This window comes from Euprymna scolopes, chromosome 21 (genome assembly GCF_053919585.1).
Source record: "Euprymna scolopes isolate OS-2025 chromosome 21, ASM5391958v1, whole genome shotgun sequence".
Classification (NCBI taxonomy): Eukaryota; Metazoa; Mollusca; class Cephalopoda; order Sepiida; family Sepiolidae; genus Euprymna; species Euprymna scolopes.
In genome coordinates, this window is record NC_136502.1 from 111,001,058 (window position 1) to 111,021,584 (window position 20,527).

Sequence of the window (20,527 nt, forward strand, 5' to 3'; positions counted from 1 at the left end):
TATATACTTTGTAGAATCTATTATTTGTGTGATGGATATTATTACACTCTGCTGTCAGTAGACTCTTCTTCATAATTATTTATCTAAGTATATAATAATAACATAAAGAACTCTTTTTTATATGTCTATCATGAAATATTGATGATGATGATGATGATGATGATGATAATAATAATAATAATAATAATAATAAAAAGAATGAGTTACAAAGACCTTCCTTGCAGACCAGTGTATTACCTGACCACAAATACATTTATTTATTTCTTCTCTTTCTCTTCCTGTGTGTGTCAGGGCCGGCACTAATATTTGTTTAGGGTTGGATGGTTGCGGACACAGAAATGAATCATTTTTATTTTTTTTCTGTAGCTTTTTTTCCCCTTTTTTTTTTTATCTCCTTTGTTTTATTATTATTTTTTGTATTATTATGTGTTGCTTTTTTTTTTTGCCAATCATTTTTTCCCCTCTTTCCTTTATTTCCCTCGCAACAATACATTCTTATTATTCGTGGAAATGTTTGAAGTATTATTTTTATCGCCATCATTCATTTTTTTTTGTTTATTTGTTATACTGTGGGGAGTTTTGTGGGATTAGACGTTGTGCCTATATTCTGTCTTTGCTGGCGTATATGCGAATGCATGCCTGGAACGTTCTCTACTGAAGCCGGTTTCAGGTCAATCCACTGGCTACAGTCGGGGATGTGGCCAATGTTGGCTTTGTGTAAGGGCCGTGACATATTGTTTGTGTCCGCAGCGTAAAAAAACGTTTGCTGCACCGTCTTCTTGTGCGGGTTCTTCAGTGGTTGCTTTTCCGACATTGAAGACCTTAATTTGTAGTATTGGGATGTGTATGGATCTGGAAAAAGAAAAGAAAAAAAAAATGGTTAGAATTTTGAATTTTTTGAGATGACGATTCGTATTATTTGGATCTTTCGGACTACTGATCTCACGTTACGTGTTATTTTCATAACGATTTGGTCGATATAACCCCATCCTCTACCTTCTTTAAGTGTACCCTGTCGAACTCGGGAATCTTTCTGTCAAACTAATCAAATAGAACTTCTGGGAGGTCATGGCTGACGGAACGAGAGCATGCTACCACCGTGAATTAAATAAAGGGTCATCTTTCGAAATTCGATATAGATTCCCGATTTTGACAGAAAGATTACCGAGTTAGACAAGATATACCTGAAGAAGGTTGGTGAGAGGTATTTCCATCAACCGCAACATTGTGAAAATAACATTCAAGATGAGAACAATTGTTCGAAGAATCCAAATAATATGAATGGTTAGAAATTATTTTGAAAACATTTATTTATTATTTGTTTATTTACTATTATTTGTTTATTCGGACATTTTTTACTAAAGCATACAAAATGGCGAACACATAGATTTTTTTACCGTGTGTATCGGTGTTAAAAATGGTGTTTTTCGTATTTACAAAATTTTGGTTTCATGGCAAATCAACCGCAGTAAATCAGCCTATGTCACTCCTGATGCAATTCTCTACCCAAATAAAAACCAGGTTCGGCCAACGATGGAGTACTGTTGCTACATCTGGGTAGGAGCTGCTAGAAACAGCTTATCCTGTCTTGACAGAGTTCAAAATAGACTTTGTAGCTTAGTGCGGGGATGCCCTTTTCTCTTCCCTGCCACCACTTTCCCACAGAAGAGACGTAGCGAACCTGTCCCTGCTTTATCGCAACTTTCATGGCAGGTGCTTATCTGAACTTCAATTTATGCCCCCACCCCAGACTTTCACGAAAAACACTCGTCTAGCCAAAACCACTATCAACAATTTCCCACACTCTTTATCTGTTCCTACACCTAAACGTAGATTCCATGAACAGAGCTTCTTTATTAGAACTGCTTGCCTGTGGAACTCTATTCCGTTTGCCTGCTTTCCAGCTTACTACAATCTGATTGTCTTCAAGTCCAACGTGAACAAGTTCTTATTGAACCTTCCCCCTATGTAATCCAAGTTATAAAATTCCCACTAATGTTTACTACGCTAAAATCACAATGACAAATGTATACCCATTAACCGTTATCTTCGAGTGGCCCCTGGGCCTTGATAAGTGGTGACCCAATGTAAAAAAAAAAAAAAAATTCAGATATGGTTTATCAATGTATATAATTTGTATAATCTGGAAATAAATATTTCGCCGGACAATTCCATTGCATTTTTTTTTATCTTTTTATTTTTATTTATTTATTTATTTATTTATTTTATTTTATCTTATTCCCCCCCCCCGTTTCTATTTGACCCTTGATTTAGTGTCAGATATCTTCTTTTCTATGGGATTTGTTGTGGTATTTCGAAGGTTTTCTTTCAATTCCATTTTTCTGTAGTGCGATATATGTTGCATAACTCGAGCGTTTCATTTGTAGATTTTTTGAGATCGTTTAAGTATTTGAGATTCTACGGACTACTATAACCTTCTTCAGATGTATCTTGTCCAAATCAGCAATATTTCTGTCGAACTCGGAAATCTGCACACAATTTCGAACGGAGCCCTTTATTTAACTCATGGTGGTAGCATGCTCTTGTCCCGTCAGTCATAATCAGATAGAAGTCCTAAGTAAATCGCAATTACTGCGCTGAGGATTGAACCATTGATCTCTAGAAAAATGTACGTTTACAACTGAATTTTTACCAAGTATTGTATTTACTATGCTAGAATTAAGCCAGAGTTTATATCGATAGAAATATTATTTATGAGAAAAGTGTTAATTTTTTTTTTTTACATAGGTATAACCACTTATCAAGGCCCAGAGACCACTCGAGGATTAGGGTTAGGAGTGTACAGTAGTCAATTGGACAATATAGTAATTGTTAGTAATTATTATGCTGTTCTAAGTTTATATTGTCTGAAGACAACCTTCAACCTCCTGACGATTGTCATTTAAAACTGATTGCTACTAAATGTATTTATCCATTGTGCCAGATCTAATTCTGTATAAGTTTTAACGATTCCCAAGTTCGTTGCTGACAGAACAAAAGCATGTAGCCTCTGATCTTCTTCATGTGTATCTTGTCAAACTCGGAAATAGGGCTTCTACCCAGTTGTGGCTGACAAGACAAGAGCACGCTACTCCTGTGGATTAAATAAAGGATTCCATTCGAAGATTCCATGCAGATTCCCGAATTTGACAGAAAGATTTCCGAGTTAAAAACAAAAGAACAAGAAAGAAAGATTTCCGAGTTCGACAAGATGCACCTGGCCGGAAGTATATATCGGCTAAAACGTTGTTAAAATAACAACAAAGATGAGAATAGCAGTACGAAGAATCCAAATGATACACATTATATTTGCATAACGGATGAAGATGAACAATTTTTTTTGTAAGAAAATTTGACCAAAATGCTCAATTACTATGGTAACCGTTTATTATATTACGTAACGAGCAGAATTTATTTTGTATTTTTTTATTATTATTATTATTATTATTATTATTATTATTATTATTATTATTATTAAAGTCGTTCAATAGATATATTTATTTTTTCTAACAAGGAAGTGGTCATGAACTAAAGCCAAAGAATCTTCCGGTGCTGAAACATCGGATTTTAGATATAAATAGCACCTGCACCACCTAATCATATTAAAATGTCAGAGAATACAGTAGATCCAACTGGATTTGAACGCGTTTGTACGGATTACCCATGAATGATTCCAGGTCAAACTTCTCTCTTATTACCACTTTTCGAACTCTATCCCCTCTTCACGTTTTCTTCCCATGCTGTTTGCCCTTTGACCTGACCTCCTTTTTTCTGGTTACTCATTTAATCCTCTCCACCAAGATAGACGAGATACAACAAAAAAAGTTTTATTTTGAGCATGGGAACTATATTCACTTCTTCTATTATTGAAGTAATTGTAGGGACACATGGCCAAGTGGATAAAGGCGTTAGTTAAAAGATGTTAAACCGAAATAAAAAAAAAATACAGAAGTAGTGCAAGGTATTTTCTTTCGCGTTTCATTCTTGTGAGAATTCGTCAAGTTTATGCATAAGCCTGACGAATTCCCACGAGAATGAAACACGGAATATTCTGTGTAGCTTGCTTGCCATATATATTTTCATAACTTACTACCTAGCTCTATATATGTATTGAGCGCTGTTGAAGTAAATACTGAAAATTTTCTCCAGCTAAATCCAAGTATAAAGTTTTGCATTGGATTCGAATAAACTATATATTAAGTTTCATATCTCTAGATAAAATAACTCTGGGAAGAGTTTTGGAGGCAAAATTTTTTAAACAAAAATATATACGCATACATAAATATATATAAAAAGAGGTTTATGTTTACTATAACCTTTTGACGTAAATATTATGCAAGTATAAATGATGTAGAACATTTGCATGAATACAGGGTGACCCCAAAAAAAACAAAAGCTAAATGGAGGCCATCTAGAACATATGCTGTAGAACGGAGAAAAAAAGGCCAAAGACCCTAGTGTTTTGATATGAGGTTTTGAATATAATAAACTAGTTATGACCAAAGTTTCATTTCATTCGGACAAAACACTAAGAAACGGGGTCTAATTAGAGTTGGGGCCCGTTTTTTAGGGGGGGGGGTCGCCCTGTATAATTACACGTAATAGTTAACTAAAGATGATCATCCCATAAGAAAACCGAAAAAAAACTAATAGGGAATTAATTAAAATAAATGTTTTAAAAAATATGCAAATTAGATAGATTTTTTGCAGATGAATGCAATTCTACAACCCATATATAACAAAGTTGTATTTTCTTGGCCTTTGGGCCAAGATCAAAGTTCCGACAGATACTGCAAGCAAAGACCATATGTGGGGGTAACTCCACATATCAGACCTTGGTCAATGTAGGGGCAACCCTTTATACCAACAGTTACTATCCAACTCCCATTTCCCACCCATTGGGAGCTGGTCCCCCTTTTCCCTCCCCTCTCCCTCTCTCTCCACATTAAAAAACGGCCTTGTGCCTAATTTGCCCAGTGGGGAAGCAAATAAATACATACTGCAAGCAAAGACCATGTGTGGGGGCGACCCCACATATAATACCATTCATACCAATTGTCACTATCCAGCTCGCCTAATTTGCTCGGTGGGGGAGCAAATAAATACCTTGCCTTCTTTCTGTCTTTCTTGACCTTTGGGCCGGGATTAAAGTGTAGCATCTGTTCTGCAGATGTTGCACTTAAGGTTATTTGTGCCGGTCAATGGAGGGGAAACTCTCTATATTGGGACAATTATTATTTTTGGTCCCAACCAGAGTGCCCCTTTTGCCTTTTATTCGGGGAGCTGGTTTGACTCCACATAAAAACGACCTTGTGTCACCTTTTGCTTTGGTGGGAAAGCAAATAAATACTAATAGAAAAAAGGGTTTTTAATATGAGTATCAATACACACAAAAGAAAAACGAATTTATAGGAGTATAGATAGATTTAGCAATTTAATGATATAGACATATAATTTTCAACTAAATTTCTTTAAAAAGTATAACAAAATGTACATAATCTATCTATAAAAGTGTGTAGAGGGACACCTCTCAACCTATATACTTCAAAATTATGATCTAAGACTTGAAATTTGGTATAAAGAGTATTCAGACAGGTGGAAAACTTCTTAATCCGTTTTCATCCGGAAAAAATGGCTGCTAATTGGTCAAAATTGAAAAGTTGGTACATAAGCGTGACCAGATTTTTATCTCTTTTTCAACTGTTTCCCAAATGCGAATGCGCAGCCGTGAAATATGACAACTTCTTTATGTTAAGAATAGATAGATTGGAAAACATTTTGTGAAGATCGTGTCATCAGATCGAAACCAAAACCTAAAGACAGTGAGTCAATACGATAACCATTAAGCCAGCTTCATACGATATTTAAAAAGTGTTTTCAAACCTACTTATACTTAACATAAGCAATCTGGCATGTCAACGTACCAATTTTTTCAATTTTGACTGTTTAGCAGCTATTTTTTCCAAGATGAAAACCGATCAATCTCAATAACCTATATACCAAATTTCAAGTCTGCAGATAAAAAATTCGTTTAGTATATAGGTTGCGAAGTGTCCTCACATACCTTCTCACTTATATATATACATACATATATACATATACATAAAAATATATATATATATACATAAATATATATATACACACATAAATATATATATATACATAAATATATATATACATAAATATATATACATAAATATATATATACATAAATATATATACATATATATATACATAAATATATATATACACACAAATATATATATATATATACATAAATATATATATATATATACATAAATATATATATATATATACATAAATATATATATACATAAATATATATATATACATAAATGTATATACATAAATATATATACATAAATATATATATATATATATATATATATACATAAATATATATATATATATATATATATATGATTAACCTTTTTTGAACATGTAAGAAAGGGATGGAGAGAAGATGAATCCACCCAACCAACAACTCATATTCATTAAGAAAATTGTTCATTTCCGTTGTCAGTACTATTCGAAGAATAGATCCAATTTGATTATCTTTTAAAAAGTTTATTCTCAGCAAAGTTGTTGAAAAATGTGGAAAAGGTGAATAGTGGTAAAAAAAAAAAAATTGGTAAAAAAAAAATGGTAAAAAAAGAAAGGCTAAAAACTTTTCTTTGAAAAACATTTCATTTTGTTTGACAATCATTTCTACAATCTTGCATTTCGTTCATCGCCAAATCTGTTAAAGAATCAATTGCACCATTAAATTAACACACTTTTCTGTTTGAAGCTTTTTTCTCTTTTTTTTTTTATTTTCGCATTGTGGAACACTAACAGTTTCAGATCTCTAGTTGTGTCTACTTATCATGTGCACACAGATATACACACATACATATAGACATACGCACACACATACACACACATACGAATCCCTACTAGAGAGAGAACTCATTCATACTGAATAGAATATGAATGCCTATTGGAGAGAACTTGAATACCTACTGGAGAGAACTTGAATTCGTACTAGAGATAACTTTAATACCTACTAGAGATAATTTGAATTCCTACTAGAGATAACTTGAATTCGTACTAGAGATAACTTGAATTCCTACTAGAGATAACTTTAATACCTACTAGAGATAACTTGAATTCGTACTAGAGATAACTTGAATTCCTACTAGAGAGAACTTTTATACCTACTAGAGAGAACTTGAATTCCTACTAGAGAGAACTTTAATACCTACTAGAGATAACTTGAATACCTACTAGAGATAACTTGAATACCTACTAGAGAGAACTTTAATACCTACTAGAGATAACTTTAATACCTACTAGAGATAACTTTAATACCTACTAGAGATAACTTGAATACCTACTAGAGAGAACTTGAATTCCTACTAGACATAACTTGAATTCCTACTAGAGAGAACTTTAATACCTACTAGAGATAACTTGAATTCCTACTAGAGATAACTTGAATTCCTACTAGAGATAACTTTAATACCTAATAGAGAGAACTTAAATTCCTACTAGAGATAACTTGAATTCCTACTAGAGATAACTTTAATACCTACTTGAGATAACTTGAATTCCTACTAGAGAGAACTTTAATACCTACTAGAGATAACTTTAATACCTACTAGAGAGAAGTTTAATACCTACTAGAGATAACTTTAATACCTACTAGAGAGAACTTGAATACCTACTAGAGATAACTTTTACACCTATTAGAGATAACTTGAATTCCTACTAGAGATAACTTGAATTCCTACTAGAGAGAACTTTAATACCTACTAGAGATAACTTTAATACCTACAAGAGAGAACTTTAATACCTACTAGAGATAACTTGAATTCCTACTAGAGAGAACTTGAATTCCTACTAGAGAGAACTTTAATACCTACTAGAGAGAACTTGAATTCCTACTAGAGAGAACTTGAATTCCTACTAGAGAGAACTTTAATACCTACTAGAGATAACTTGAATGCCTACTAGAGAAAACTTGAATACCTACTAGAGAGAACTTTAATACCTACTAGAGATAACTCGAATTCCTACTAGAGAGAACTTTAATACCTACTAGAGATAACTTGAATTCCTACTAGAGAGAAATTTAATACCTACTAGAGATTACTTTAATACCTACTAGAGAGAACTTGAATACCTACTAGAGAGAACTTTAATACCTACTAGAGATAACTTGAATTCCTACTGGAGAGAACTTTAATACCTACTAGAGATAACTTTAATACCTACTAGAGAGAAGTTTAATATCTACTAGAGATAACTTTAATACCTACTAGAGATAACTTTAATACCTACTAGAGATGACTTGAATTCCTACTAGAGATAACCTGAATACCTACTAGAGAGAACTTGAATTCCTACTAGAGATAACTTGAATTCCTACTAGAGAGAAATTTAATACCTACTAGAGATAACTTTATTTCCTACTAGAGAGAACTTGAATTCCTACTGGAGAGAACTTGAATTCCTACCAGAGATAACCTGAATACCTACTAGAGAGAACTTGAATTCCTACTAGAGATAACTTGAATTCCTACTAGAGAGAAATTTAATACCTACTAGAGATAACTTGAATTCCTACTAGAGAGAACTTGAATTCCTACTGGAGAGAACTTGAATTCCTACCAGAGATAACCTGAATACCTACTAGAGAGAACTTGAATTCCTACTAGAAAGAACTTGAATTCCTACTAGAGAGAACTTGAATACCTACTAGAGAGAACTTGAATACCTACTAGAGAGAACTTTTATTCCTACTAGAGATAAATTTAATACCTTCTAGAGAGAAGTTTAATACCTACTAGAGATAAATTTAATACCTACTAGAGATTACTTTAATACCTACTAGAGATAACTTTAATACCTACTAGAGATAACTTTAATACCTACTAGAGAGAACTTGAATTCCTACTAGAGAGAACTTGAATTCCTACTAGAGAGAACTTGAATTCCTACCAGAGATAACTTGAATTCCTACTGGAGAGAACTTGAATTCCTACTGGAGAGAACTTGAATTCCTACTAGAGATAACTTGAATTCCTACTAGAGAGAACTTTAATACCTACTAGAGATAACTTTATTTCCTACTAGAGATAACTTTAATACCTACTAGAGATAACTTTATTTCCTACTAGAGATAACTTTAATACCTACTAGAGAGAACTTTAATACCTACTAGAGAGAACTTGAATTCCTACTAGAGATAACTTGAATTCCTACTGGAGAGAGCTTTAATACCTACTAGAGATAACTTTATTTCCTACTAGAGATAACTTTAATACCTACTAGAGATAACTTTAATACCTACTAGAGAGAAGTTTAATACCTACTAGAGATAACTTTAATTCCTACTAGAGAGAACTTGAATTCCTACTGGAGATAACTTGAATTCCTACTGGAGATAACTTGAATTCCTACTAGAGATAACTTGAATTCCTACTAGAGAGAACTTGAATTCCTACTAGAAAGAACTTAAATTCCTACTAGAGAGAACTTGAATACCTACTAGAGATAACTTTAATACCTACTAGAGATAACTTGAATACCTACTAGAGAGAAATTTAATACCTACTAGAGATAACTATTATACCTACTAGAGATAACTTGAATTCCTACTAGAGAGAACTTGAATTCCTACTAGAGAGAACTTGAATTCCTACTGAAAATAACTTGAATTCCTACTAGAGATAACTTGAATTCCTACTAGAAAGAACTTTAATTCCTACTGGAGAGAACTTGAATTCCTACTAGAGAGAACTTGAATTCCTACTAGAAAGAACTTAAATTCCTACCAGAGATAACTTGAATTCCTACTAGAAAGAACTTAAATTCCTACCAGAGATAACTTGAATTCCTACTAGAAAGAACTTAAATTCCTACTGGAGAGAACTTGAATTCCTACTAGAGAGAACTTGAATTCCTACTAGAAAGAACTTAAATTCCTACCAGAGATAACTTGAATTCCTACTAGAAAGAACTTGAATATTTGACTCACTTTCTTTAGATTTTGGTTTTGATCTCATTTCAAGTATTTTTTTTTTATTTCCTTACAAAAAAGTGACCTGTTTAGAAGAAAACATAATACTCGCATAAACATGTTTCGGATTTGTTCCAATTTTTTGCCTCGTTTTTTTTTAAAGGAATTTAACGTTATGTAGAATACCAGGCAACACCGGGTACATCTACTAGTATCTTTATAAAATTATGTTTACATATCTCTATGTACCTAAACTAATTAACAGATCATTATATTTTTCTCATATACACACGCATACATACACATACACACATATAGATCTTAATTCTCACATTCACACGTACATACACACACATGCACACATACATACGCACATGTACACACATACATACACATGCATAAACATACACACATATATATACACATACATACATACACATATACACACATACATACACCTATATACACACATACACATACACAAACATACACATACACACACATACATATACACATGCGCACACACATAATACATACATACAAATACACACACATGCACACACATATACACACATACATACACATATATACACACATGTTCAACCATACACATACACACATACACATACATACGCACGTGCACACACAAATAAAACATACATACACATACACACACATGCATACACACATATACACACATACACACATACATACAAATATATACACACACATATACAAACATATACACACATACACACATGTGTGTATATATGTGTTATGTGTGTGTGCATGTGTGCATGTATGTGTGTGTATGTGTGTGTATGTGTTTATATATGTGTGTGTATGTGTGTATGTATGTGTGTATGCACATGCACACACACACAGAACACATACATACACACACATGCACACACCCATATACACACACATAACACATACATACACATACATGCATGCACACATACACACATACATACACATATATACACACATACAAACATACACACATACACACACACATACACACATAACACATACATACACATGCACACACACATACACACATACATGCCCATATATACACACATATACAAACATGCACACGCAAACATACACACACATACATACACACATGCACAGACACATAACACATACATACACATACATGCACACACACATACACACACATAACACATACATACACATACACATACACATACATGCATACACACTTACATACATACACTTATATACAAACATATACAAACATACACACACATACACACACACATAAAACATATATACACATACAAACACATGCACACACATATACACACATACATACACATATATACACACATATACAAACATATACACACATACGCACACGTACATACACATATGCACCCACACATAACACATACATACACATACACACACATGCACACACATGCACACACACATAACACATACATACACATACACACACATGCACACACACATATACACACATAACACATACATACACATACACATACATGCACACACACATATACACACATACACACATACATACACATATATACACACATATAACACATACATACACATGCACACACATATAAACACACAACACATACATACACATACACACACATGCATACACACATACACACACATATATACACACATATATACACACATACACACACATACATACACACATGCACACACACATAACACATATATACACACATACACACGTACATACACATATATACAAACATACACACACATACACACTCAAATACATACACATATGCACACACACATAACACATAAATACACATACACACATGCACATATATACACACACATACATACACATATGCATACACACATAACACATACATACACATACACATACACACACATATACACACGCATAACACATACATACACATACATACACATGCAAACACACACAGATACACACACACGTAACACATACATCCACATACACACACACATAGACCTTTATTCTCTTCCTTTCACTTTGCTGTGTTGGATTCCAGTTTCTATGCATTCAGACAACAAATTAAAATGTTTACTTAAGTTTGAAGATTTACAATAATGCGATTGGCAGACCAATCGCTCTCCACACTGATGAGTGCTGGAAAAAGGTGAAACACATGTGCATGTGAATAAGAATTTCAAAATATACACCATAATCTATATATCTATAAAAGTGAAAATGTGTGTGTGTGAGGACAACTCTCAACCTATACACTCAACAAATTTTTCATCTACAGTCTTGAAATTTGCTATATAGGATATTCAGACACATGGAAAACTTTTTAATCGGTTTTTATCCGGAAAAAAATGGCTGCTAAGAAGTAAAAATTGAAAAATTGGTACTAATCAGATTTTTATGTTTGTCAACTGCGCCTATCGGCCATATGACAGATTCCTTATGTTAAGAATAAGTAGGTTTGAAAACACTTTTTAATATATCGTGGTAAGCTAGTCTAATGGCTATCGTACTTTATCCATTGTCTTTAGGTTTTGGTTTCGATCTCAGCTCGGGTATTTTTTTGTTTACTTACAAAAAAAGTAAACTGTTTAGAGAAAACAATAGTCACATACACATGTCTTAATTTGTGTATGAATTAAAATATAATATTTATGGGTATGTTATGCCCGGGGCAATGCTGGGCGGCCTGCTAGTATCTTTATAAACTTATGTTTGCATATTTGTATGTACCTAAACTTATTAACCGATCATTATAAATGGAAGCATTAGAATCAAGTCAAAACATACCATGCTGATATGCACAATTTTATACTATATGATGAGCCGGGTCAGTACTAGATGGGTGACCATTTGGGAAGGCTAGACGCTGTATGTACCGCACCAAATCCTAGAAATTTCCAGGTTGGAATCTGGGGGCGCGTTTAATTCACTGGGAGAGATGCACGCCCTGAATAAACTCGCCTGACGGGTAGGTGACAAGACGAGTTGTAATGGTGTACTGGCAACTTGTTGCAAAATGCCTTCTTAAACCTGCATGTCAAGTACATGTTTGCCGCGACGAATGTTGCCATCTGAAGTGTGTGCGACACAAAGTTGTGCCTCGTGGATCACCTAAAACACTGAGGCTGGCTCAATCCTAATGAGCAAAAATGTACGCTTACTGCCAAACTACTCTATCAATTTTTGGTCTACAGTCTTGAAACTTGATATATAGGGGATTTGGACCTATGGAATAAATTCGATTTAGTTTTAAGCTGGTAAAAATAGCTAATAAAGAATCAAAATTGAAAACAATTGGAACTTGGCAGGCGTAAGTCAAGTAAAAGCGTTTTTATGTATGCACAAATATACATTTATACCTTTAATAACGTTATTTTTTTAAAGTTTTTATATGCATATGGACTTAGCTTAAACAGTAACGAATAAAACTGGAAAGCTATATGTTTTGGTTTCAATTCAAGCTGATGGTACCCAAGAACTGCTTTTTTTTTTAACTTTTGAAATCACTACTCTAGAATAATAAAATCGAAATCTGCACAAATTATCGTATTTAAGCGTATTTTATAGCCGGGCTAGTAACATATATAAAAACAAAAAAAAAATGACATTAAAGATCATGTGTGTTGTTTTGAAAATCACTATAAAATTGAATTTGAAAACTTTATCTAGCATATAAAATTATCTTGTCGTATTTACATTCAAGGTCAGACTTATAACGTTTAATCTGACAAATCACACTTTGCATTTGGCTAGCCCATTTTAATTTGTAATTGTTATACAGTTTTATATTTCGTTTTAAACATGTAACAAATGGATATTTATTAGTTTTTTTTTTTTTTTGACAAAGGAATCACCAATTATCAAGGCTCAGAGGCCACTCGAGGATAAGCGTTAATAAGTGTACGGTGGTCGATGGGACAATCGTTAGAAGTGTAAATTTGGTAAATTTGATTACTTAAGGGGAACGGCGCATCAAGAACTTGCTTACATTGGACTTGAAGACGATCATATTGTAGTCAGCTGGAAAGCAGGTAAACGGAAGAGAGTTCCACAGGTGTGCAGTTCTAAGAAAGAAGCTTTGTTCATGGAATCTAAGTTTAGGTTTAGGCACAGATAAAGAGTGGGGGGAATTATTGATAGTGTTAAGTAACTTATCGTCTTTATTATGAAAATTTATGTGTGTTATGTTAGTTTTTATTGCTATTGAGTTTCTTATAGTGTTATTCTTATGTATGAGTGTTTATCAATTTTCATGCTATTATTTTTTTTACGTTTTCTTTCTGAGGATCGAGCCGTCTTCTCAGTAGAGTACTATTTACATTTATTATTTACTGCAAAAATGAAGAACTGGGACTATAAAGCTTTTTCATGGTTTACGTTTTAAATGCTGACACGGCATTAACTCGGCACGTGAGTCGTCAACATCAATATGGAGAAGTTGAGTGCACATGTATGTACAGGGTAGAACGATAAAGTTTTTTTTTTTTTTTTACACAGGAATAACCACTTATCAAGGCCCGGGGGCCACTCGAAGACAAGGGTTAATGGGTATACGTTAGTCAATGTGATTATAGCGTAGTAAACATAAGCAGTGGAAATTTTGTAGATTGTATTTTTTAGGGAGACAGTTCATTAAGAACTTGTCGCCCTAAAGAAAACAACACTACAGCTTTATTTTAAAACTTTTATTGAAAAATCAATTCAGATAACTTGATTATGTAGTAGAGATGACATCTATTCAATGTAGCCGCCTTTAGTCTCACTCACCGCTATGATGCTGGTTCAGAACTAGGAGCATGCCTTTTCCACGAGTGCTGGTGGAAGCTTGGCAAATACTCAGCGGATGGCTACGATTATGCTCACTTTGGTGTTAGAGGAGGTCATGTTGGTGATGTTCTCGACATATGACTAAACGAAGGAGTCCAGTGGATTCAGGTCGGGGAGGAGGTGGGGCAGTGAGAGAAGAGTACAAAATGCACCAAGAGATCACTACACACTTCAGCACATCCAAGCACACTTTGGTGCTGACTTTCAAGCCGACTTCGAAGATGTGAGGTAGCATGATGTGGCCCTCACTTGAAACCACACCAAAGATCATAACCATGGCCAGAAACACCATTGAGCTGTGCCCTCAAGTGTTGAACCGTTTGGATTTGCATTTTGAGGGTGCTGGCAATGGTCCTGTTGTCATAACTTGGATCGGTAGAGAGCATGAGTTGTACAGCGGTGCATCTCCGATCTCACTCGTTGAACATTATGTCACATTCAGACATGATATAAGGCTCCTATTGCTCTTGGTATTTGTGCACAACTGGTCAACTAGTAGATGGTTTGCAACAAAAAATGAAAACCAGTTTTCATCAAACGGAAATGGAATCATGTCGTCTTTTCTAGTGCGACAATTTTATCGTTCCACCCTGTACATTTTATTGCGGCGAAATGCTGTCATTCTCTTGGTACACGTTTAACGCTAACAACATATAAAAACAACAAAAATAACATTAAATATCATGTGTTGATTTGAAAATCACTATAAAATTGAAGTTGAAAACTTATATACTTTATCTAACATATAAAATTATCTTGTTGTATTTTCATTCGAAGTCGGACCTACAACGTTTAACCTGACAAATGAAAATTTTGCATTTTGGCTAACCCATTTTAATTTTTTTTATTGTTATACAGTTTTATTAACAATATAATAACATAATTTGGTACAATTTATTTGAACCATTACTGTGTCAGGTTCGAACAACTGTTAATATATAACATTTTTAAACTTAAGCATGGCATACCAAAGAATGTTATTTCAAACTTAAGCATGACACACCAAAAAATGTTATTTCAAACTTAATTTTAACACACGAAAAAATATTACTTTAAACTAAAACTTGAAAAGCTATTTCAAATTAAAGCATGACAGACCAAGAAAAATATTATTTAAAATTTTAGCCTGACAAACAAAAAGAATAAATGCTATTTCAAATTTAAGCTTGATCAACCAAAAAAAAAGAAGCTATTTCAAATTTAAGCATGACTAACCAAAAAAAAAATACTATTTCAAATTTATGCCTGAATAACCAAAAAAGAAGCTATTTCAAATGTAAGCATTAACCTCCACCCCCACCCCAAAAAATGATATTTCAAATTTAAGCATGATAAACAAAAAAAGAAGCTATTTGGAATTTAAGCCTGTAACAAAAAAAATAAAAATAGAAACTATCTAAAATTTAAGCCTGATTAAAAAAAAAAAGAAGCTATTTCAAATTTAAGCCTGACTAACTAAAAAATGAAAATAAAAATAAAAAAAATGCTATTTCATATTTGAACCTGACAGACCTACCAACGGACCGAGCTTCTTATATATATGTATAAATACATATAAAAAAATCCTTCAAAGAAATGCCAACTTTTTTTTTTTTTCGTGCATAACTTCGAACTTTGTTTTGCAATCATCCCCAAAGAAAAGACTCAGATCAGATATGGCTTCAGCTGTGTCTAAAAGTAGAACAGATCTCTATGAAGGAATCAAAGAGATTCTTGGAATGAAGAATCAGTTTCCAGCATTTGTCAATCTGATTGGACATAATATTTTCTCACCATTGGAAGGACACGGGTTTTATGCTCATGAAAATATCACACAATGTTTCTGTTTTGTTTGGTTTTTAGAAGAAAGAGGAGGAGGAAGGTGGGAGAAGAATCTTACAAAATTTTATTTATAGACTTATGTGACTTTATAGCTACTGATAGTCTAAATTTAAGATACGAGGTGCCTTCAATAAGTTTCCAGACTTTTTTCGTATGGGCACTTTTGTCGATAGTACACACATGAAACTCTAGTCCCCTTTCAAAGTAATCTCGTCACAGCCGTTTTCATCTCCTCAATTGTCTTATCATGACAACCTCTAAGGTTCTCCCTGAGCTTAGGGAATAACCAAAAGTCACAGGGAGCAAGGTCTGGACAATAGGGAGGGTGAGGAACTGTCTTAATGCTCATCTTGATGACAACGTCTTTCTTTCTGATCTTTTGTGAGCCCCCTTGAGACAACCTTCACACAAATCTTCCGCATCTTCAGTTCGTCACAAATAATTGTATGTACAGTTCCCACACTGACATCAAACTGTGCACTTATTGTCTCTACAAACACACAACAGTCCTTATCCATGAAATTCTTTATTTGGCCAATCAACTTTAGTGTTCTGACTTCCTTATTCCCCCCGCTCCTCTCATCCCTCACAGACTCCCTGCCTTCCTTGAATCTCTTATGCCACTCAAAAACTGATGCTCGATTCATTCAAGATGTTTTCAAAGCAGTCTGAAGCATTCATATGTTTCTGTGGCATTTTTACTAAATTGAAAACAGAATTTTATTGCATATCGTTCTTCTAAAGTGTCCTCACGTCAAGATTGCATTTTTGAAATTCACCAGTTGTGGCAGTCAGGTTTTAGTAGGGTGTATTCCAATTCCTGCTGTAGCTGTTCGTTTGAACTAGAAATCATAAAAATTGGTTAGTCATCTCATAAAATGTATAACAATAACATACTGAATTTTCAAGAGTCTACGAAAATTTTAAACGAAAACAATACTAATCGATAAATAAAAGATAAGACTAACCAATAAGTAAAAGACAAAACTAATCGATAAGTAAAAGAGAAAACTAATCAATAAGTAAAAGACATGACAATACTAATCGATAAATAAAAGACAAAACTAATCAATAAGTAAAAGACATGACAATACTTATCGATAAATAACAGATAAGACAAACTAATCGATAAATAAAAGACAAGACTAATCGATAAATAAAAGACAAGACTAACCAATAAGTAAAAGACAAAACTAATCGATAAGTAAAAGACAAAACTAATCGATAAGTAAAAGACAAAACTAATCGATAAGTAAAAGACAAAACTAATCGATAAGTAAAAGACATGACAATACTAATCGATAAATAACAGATAAGACAAACTAATCGATAAATAAAAGACAAGACTAACCAATAAGTAAAGGGCAAAACTAATCGATAAGTAAAAGACAAAACTAATCGATAAGTAAAAGATAAGAAAAACTAATCGATAAATAAAAGACAAGACTAACCAATAAGTAAAAGGCAAAACTAATCAATAAGTAACAGACCAAACTAATTGATAAGGAAATTATAAAATTGTAATAATAATAATAATAATAACTAGCGGGACCTGTGGAAATTCCACAGCAGCATTTTTCATATGTAATATATTGTTGCGGGGCATTATGTGGGCGTTCTGTTCAGCATGAAGAAAGGCACAATCATATTATTGTAGCCCTTTTGTTAAAACTGTATCGCCCTCTTACTAAAATAATAACGTCCTGGGATGATTATTTCATTATAAACACACTGGTCAATTAACTCACATTTCATCATTTCTCATAATTATTTAATATGTTACTATGTTCGACAATAATTTATCATAATTTTAACCCACATTATCGCCTCTCCCCTTACTAAAATAAAAAATGTGATATATTGTCTAGGCAGATTATTTCATAAAAAACACAACTATCGATTTAATTCATATTTCATCATTTTTCATAATTCTTGGATATATTACTAATTTCGACAATCATTTTTTATAAGTTAAACACACATTATAGCTTCCACCCTTATTAAAATAATAACTTTGATATATTGTCTGGGCTGGTTTTTTCATTACACCAATCAATTAACTCACATTTCATCATTTTCCATAATTCTTGGATATGTTACTAATTTCGACAATCATTTTTTATAAGTTAAACACACATTATAGCTTCCACCCTTATTAAAATAATAACTTTGATATATTGTCTGGGCTGGTTTTTTCATTACACCAATCAATTAACTCACATTTCATCATTTTCCATAATTCTTGGATATGTTACTAATTTCGACAATCATTTTTTATAAGTTAAACACACATTATAGCTTCCACCCTTATTAAAATAATAACTTTGATATATTGTCTGGGCTGGTTTTTTCATTACACCAATCAATTAACTCACATTTCATCATTTTCCATAATTCTTGGATATGTTACTAATTTCGACAATCATTTTTTATAAGTTAAACACACATTATAGCTTCCACCCTTATTAAAATAATAACTTTGATATATTGTCTGGGCTGGTTTTTTCATTACACCAATCAATTAACTCACATTTCATCATTTTCCATAATTCTTGGATATGTTACTAATTTCGACAATAATTTTTTATAAGTTAAACACACATTATAGCTTCCACCCTTATTAAAATAATAACTTTGATATATTGTCTGGGCTGGTTTTTTCATTACACCAATCAATTAACTCACATTTCATCATTTTCCATAATTCTTGGATATGTTACTAATTTCGACAATCATTTTTTCTCATTTTAACCGACATTATCGCTCACCCCTTACTAAAATAATAATTTTGATATATTGTCTGGGCTGATTATTTCATGGCAAACACACTAATGCATTAAATCACATATTATTATTTTTCATAATTCTTAGATATGTTACTTATTTCGACAATAGTTTTTCATAATTTAAACTATCCTTATCGCCCTTTCTTACTAAGATAATAACTTTGATATATTGTCTGGGCTGATTATTTTATTATAAACACACCAATCAATTAATTCGCATTTCATCATTTTTCGTAATTCTTGGATATGTTACTAATTTCGACAATAGTTTTTCATAATTTAAACCATCTTTATCACCCTCTTTTATTAAAAAATAACTTTAATATATTGTCTGGGCTGATTATTTTATAAAAAACACAACTATCTATTAACTCACATTTCATCAATTTTTATAATTCTCGGATATGTTACTAATTTCCACAATCACCTTTTATATGTTTAACCCACATTATTAACCACCCACTACTAAAATAATAACTTTGATATATTATCTGGGTTGATTATTTCATTTCAAACACACCAATCAATTAACTCGCATTTCATCATTTTTCGTAATTCTTGGATATGTTACTAATTTCGATAATAATTTTTCATACGCTTAACACACCTTACAGCCTCCCCCTTACTAAAATAATAGCTTTGATATATTGCCTGGGCTGATTATTTCATTACAAACACACCAATCAATTAACTCACATTTCATCATTTTTCATAATTCTTGGATATGTTACTAATTTTGACACTCATTTTTATAATCAAAAACCCACATTATACCCCCCCTTCTACTAATATAAGAACTTTGATATATTGTCTGAGTTTATTATTTCATTACAAACACACCAATCAATTAACTCACATTTCATCATTTTTCATACTTCTTGGATTTCGACAATAATTTTCATAACTTTAACCCACTATATCGCTCCCCCTTACTTAAATAATAACTTTGATATATTGCCTGGGCTGATTATTTTATTACAAACACATCAATCAATTCCAGGTATTCTCATAGTATATATGTTCCACCTATCTTAT

At 32.7% G+C, this 20,527-nt stretch overlaps 1 protein-coding gene across 4 annotated transcripts in view; it reads right to left on the reverse strand.

Moving 5' to 3' along the window:
• Positions 1 to 464: 464 nt before the first annotated feature.
• Positions 465 to 20,527, reverse strand: part of LOC145242985 (protocadherin beta-16-like) — a 470,505-nt gene continuing 450,442 nt past the window's right edge. For 3 of the 4 annotated variants that reach the window (XM_080106104.1, XM_080106106.1, XM_080106105.1), the window contains one exon: positions 465 to 852. In XM_080106104.1, the coding sequence (XP_079962230.1) occupies positions 563 to 852 (290 nt within the window). In that variant the 3' untranslated portion in view covers positions 465 to 562. The remainder of the gene's footprint in view (positions 853 to 20,527) is intronic. The other variant, XR_013862833.1, reaches the window with a different exon arrangement.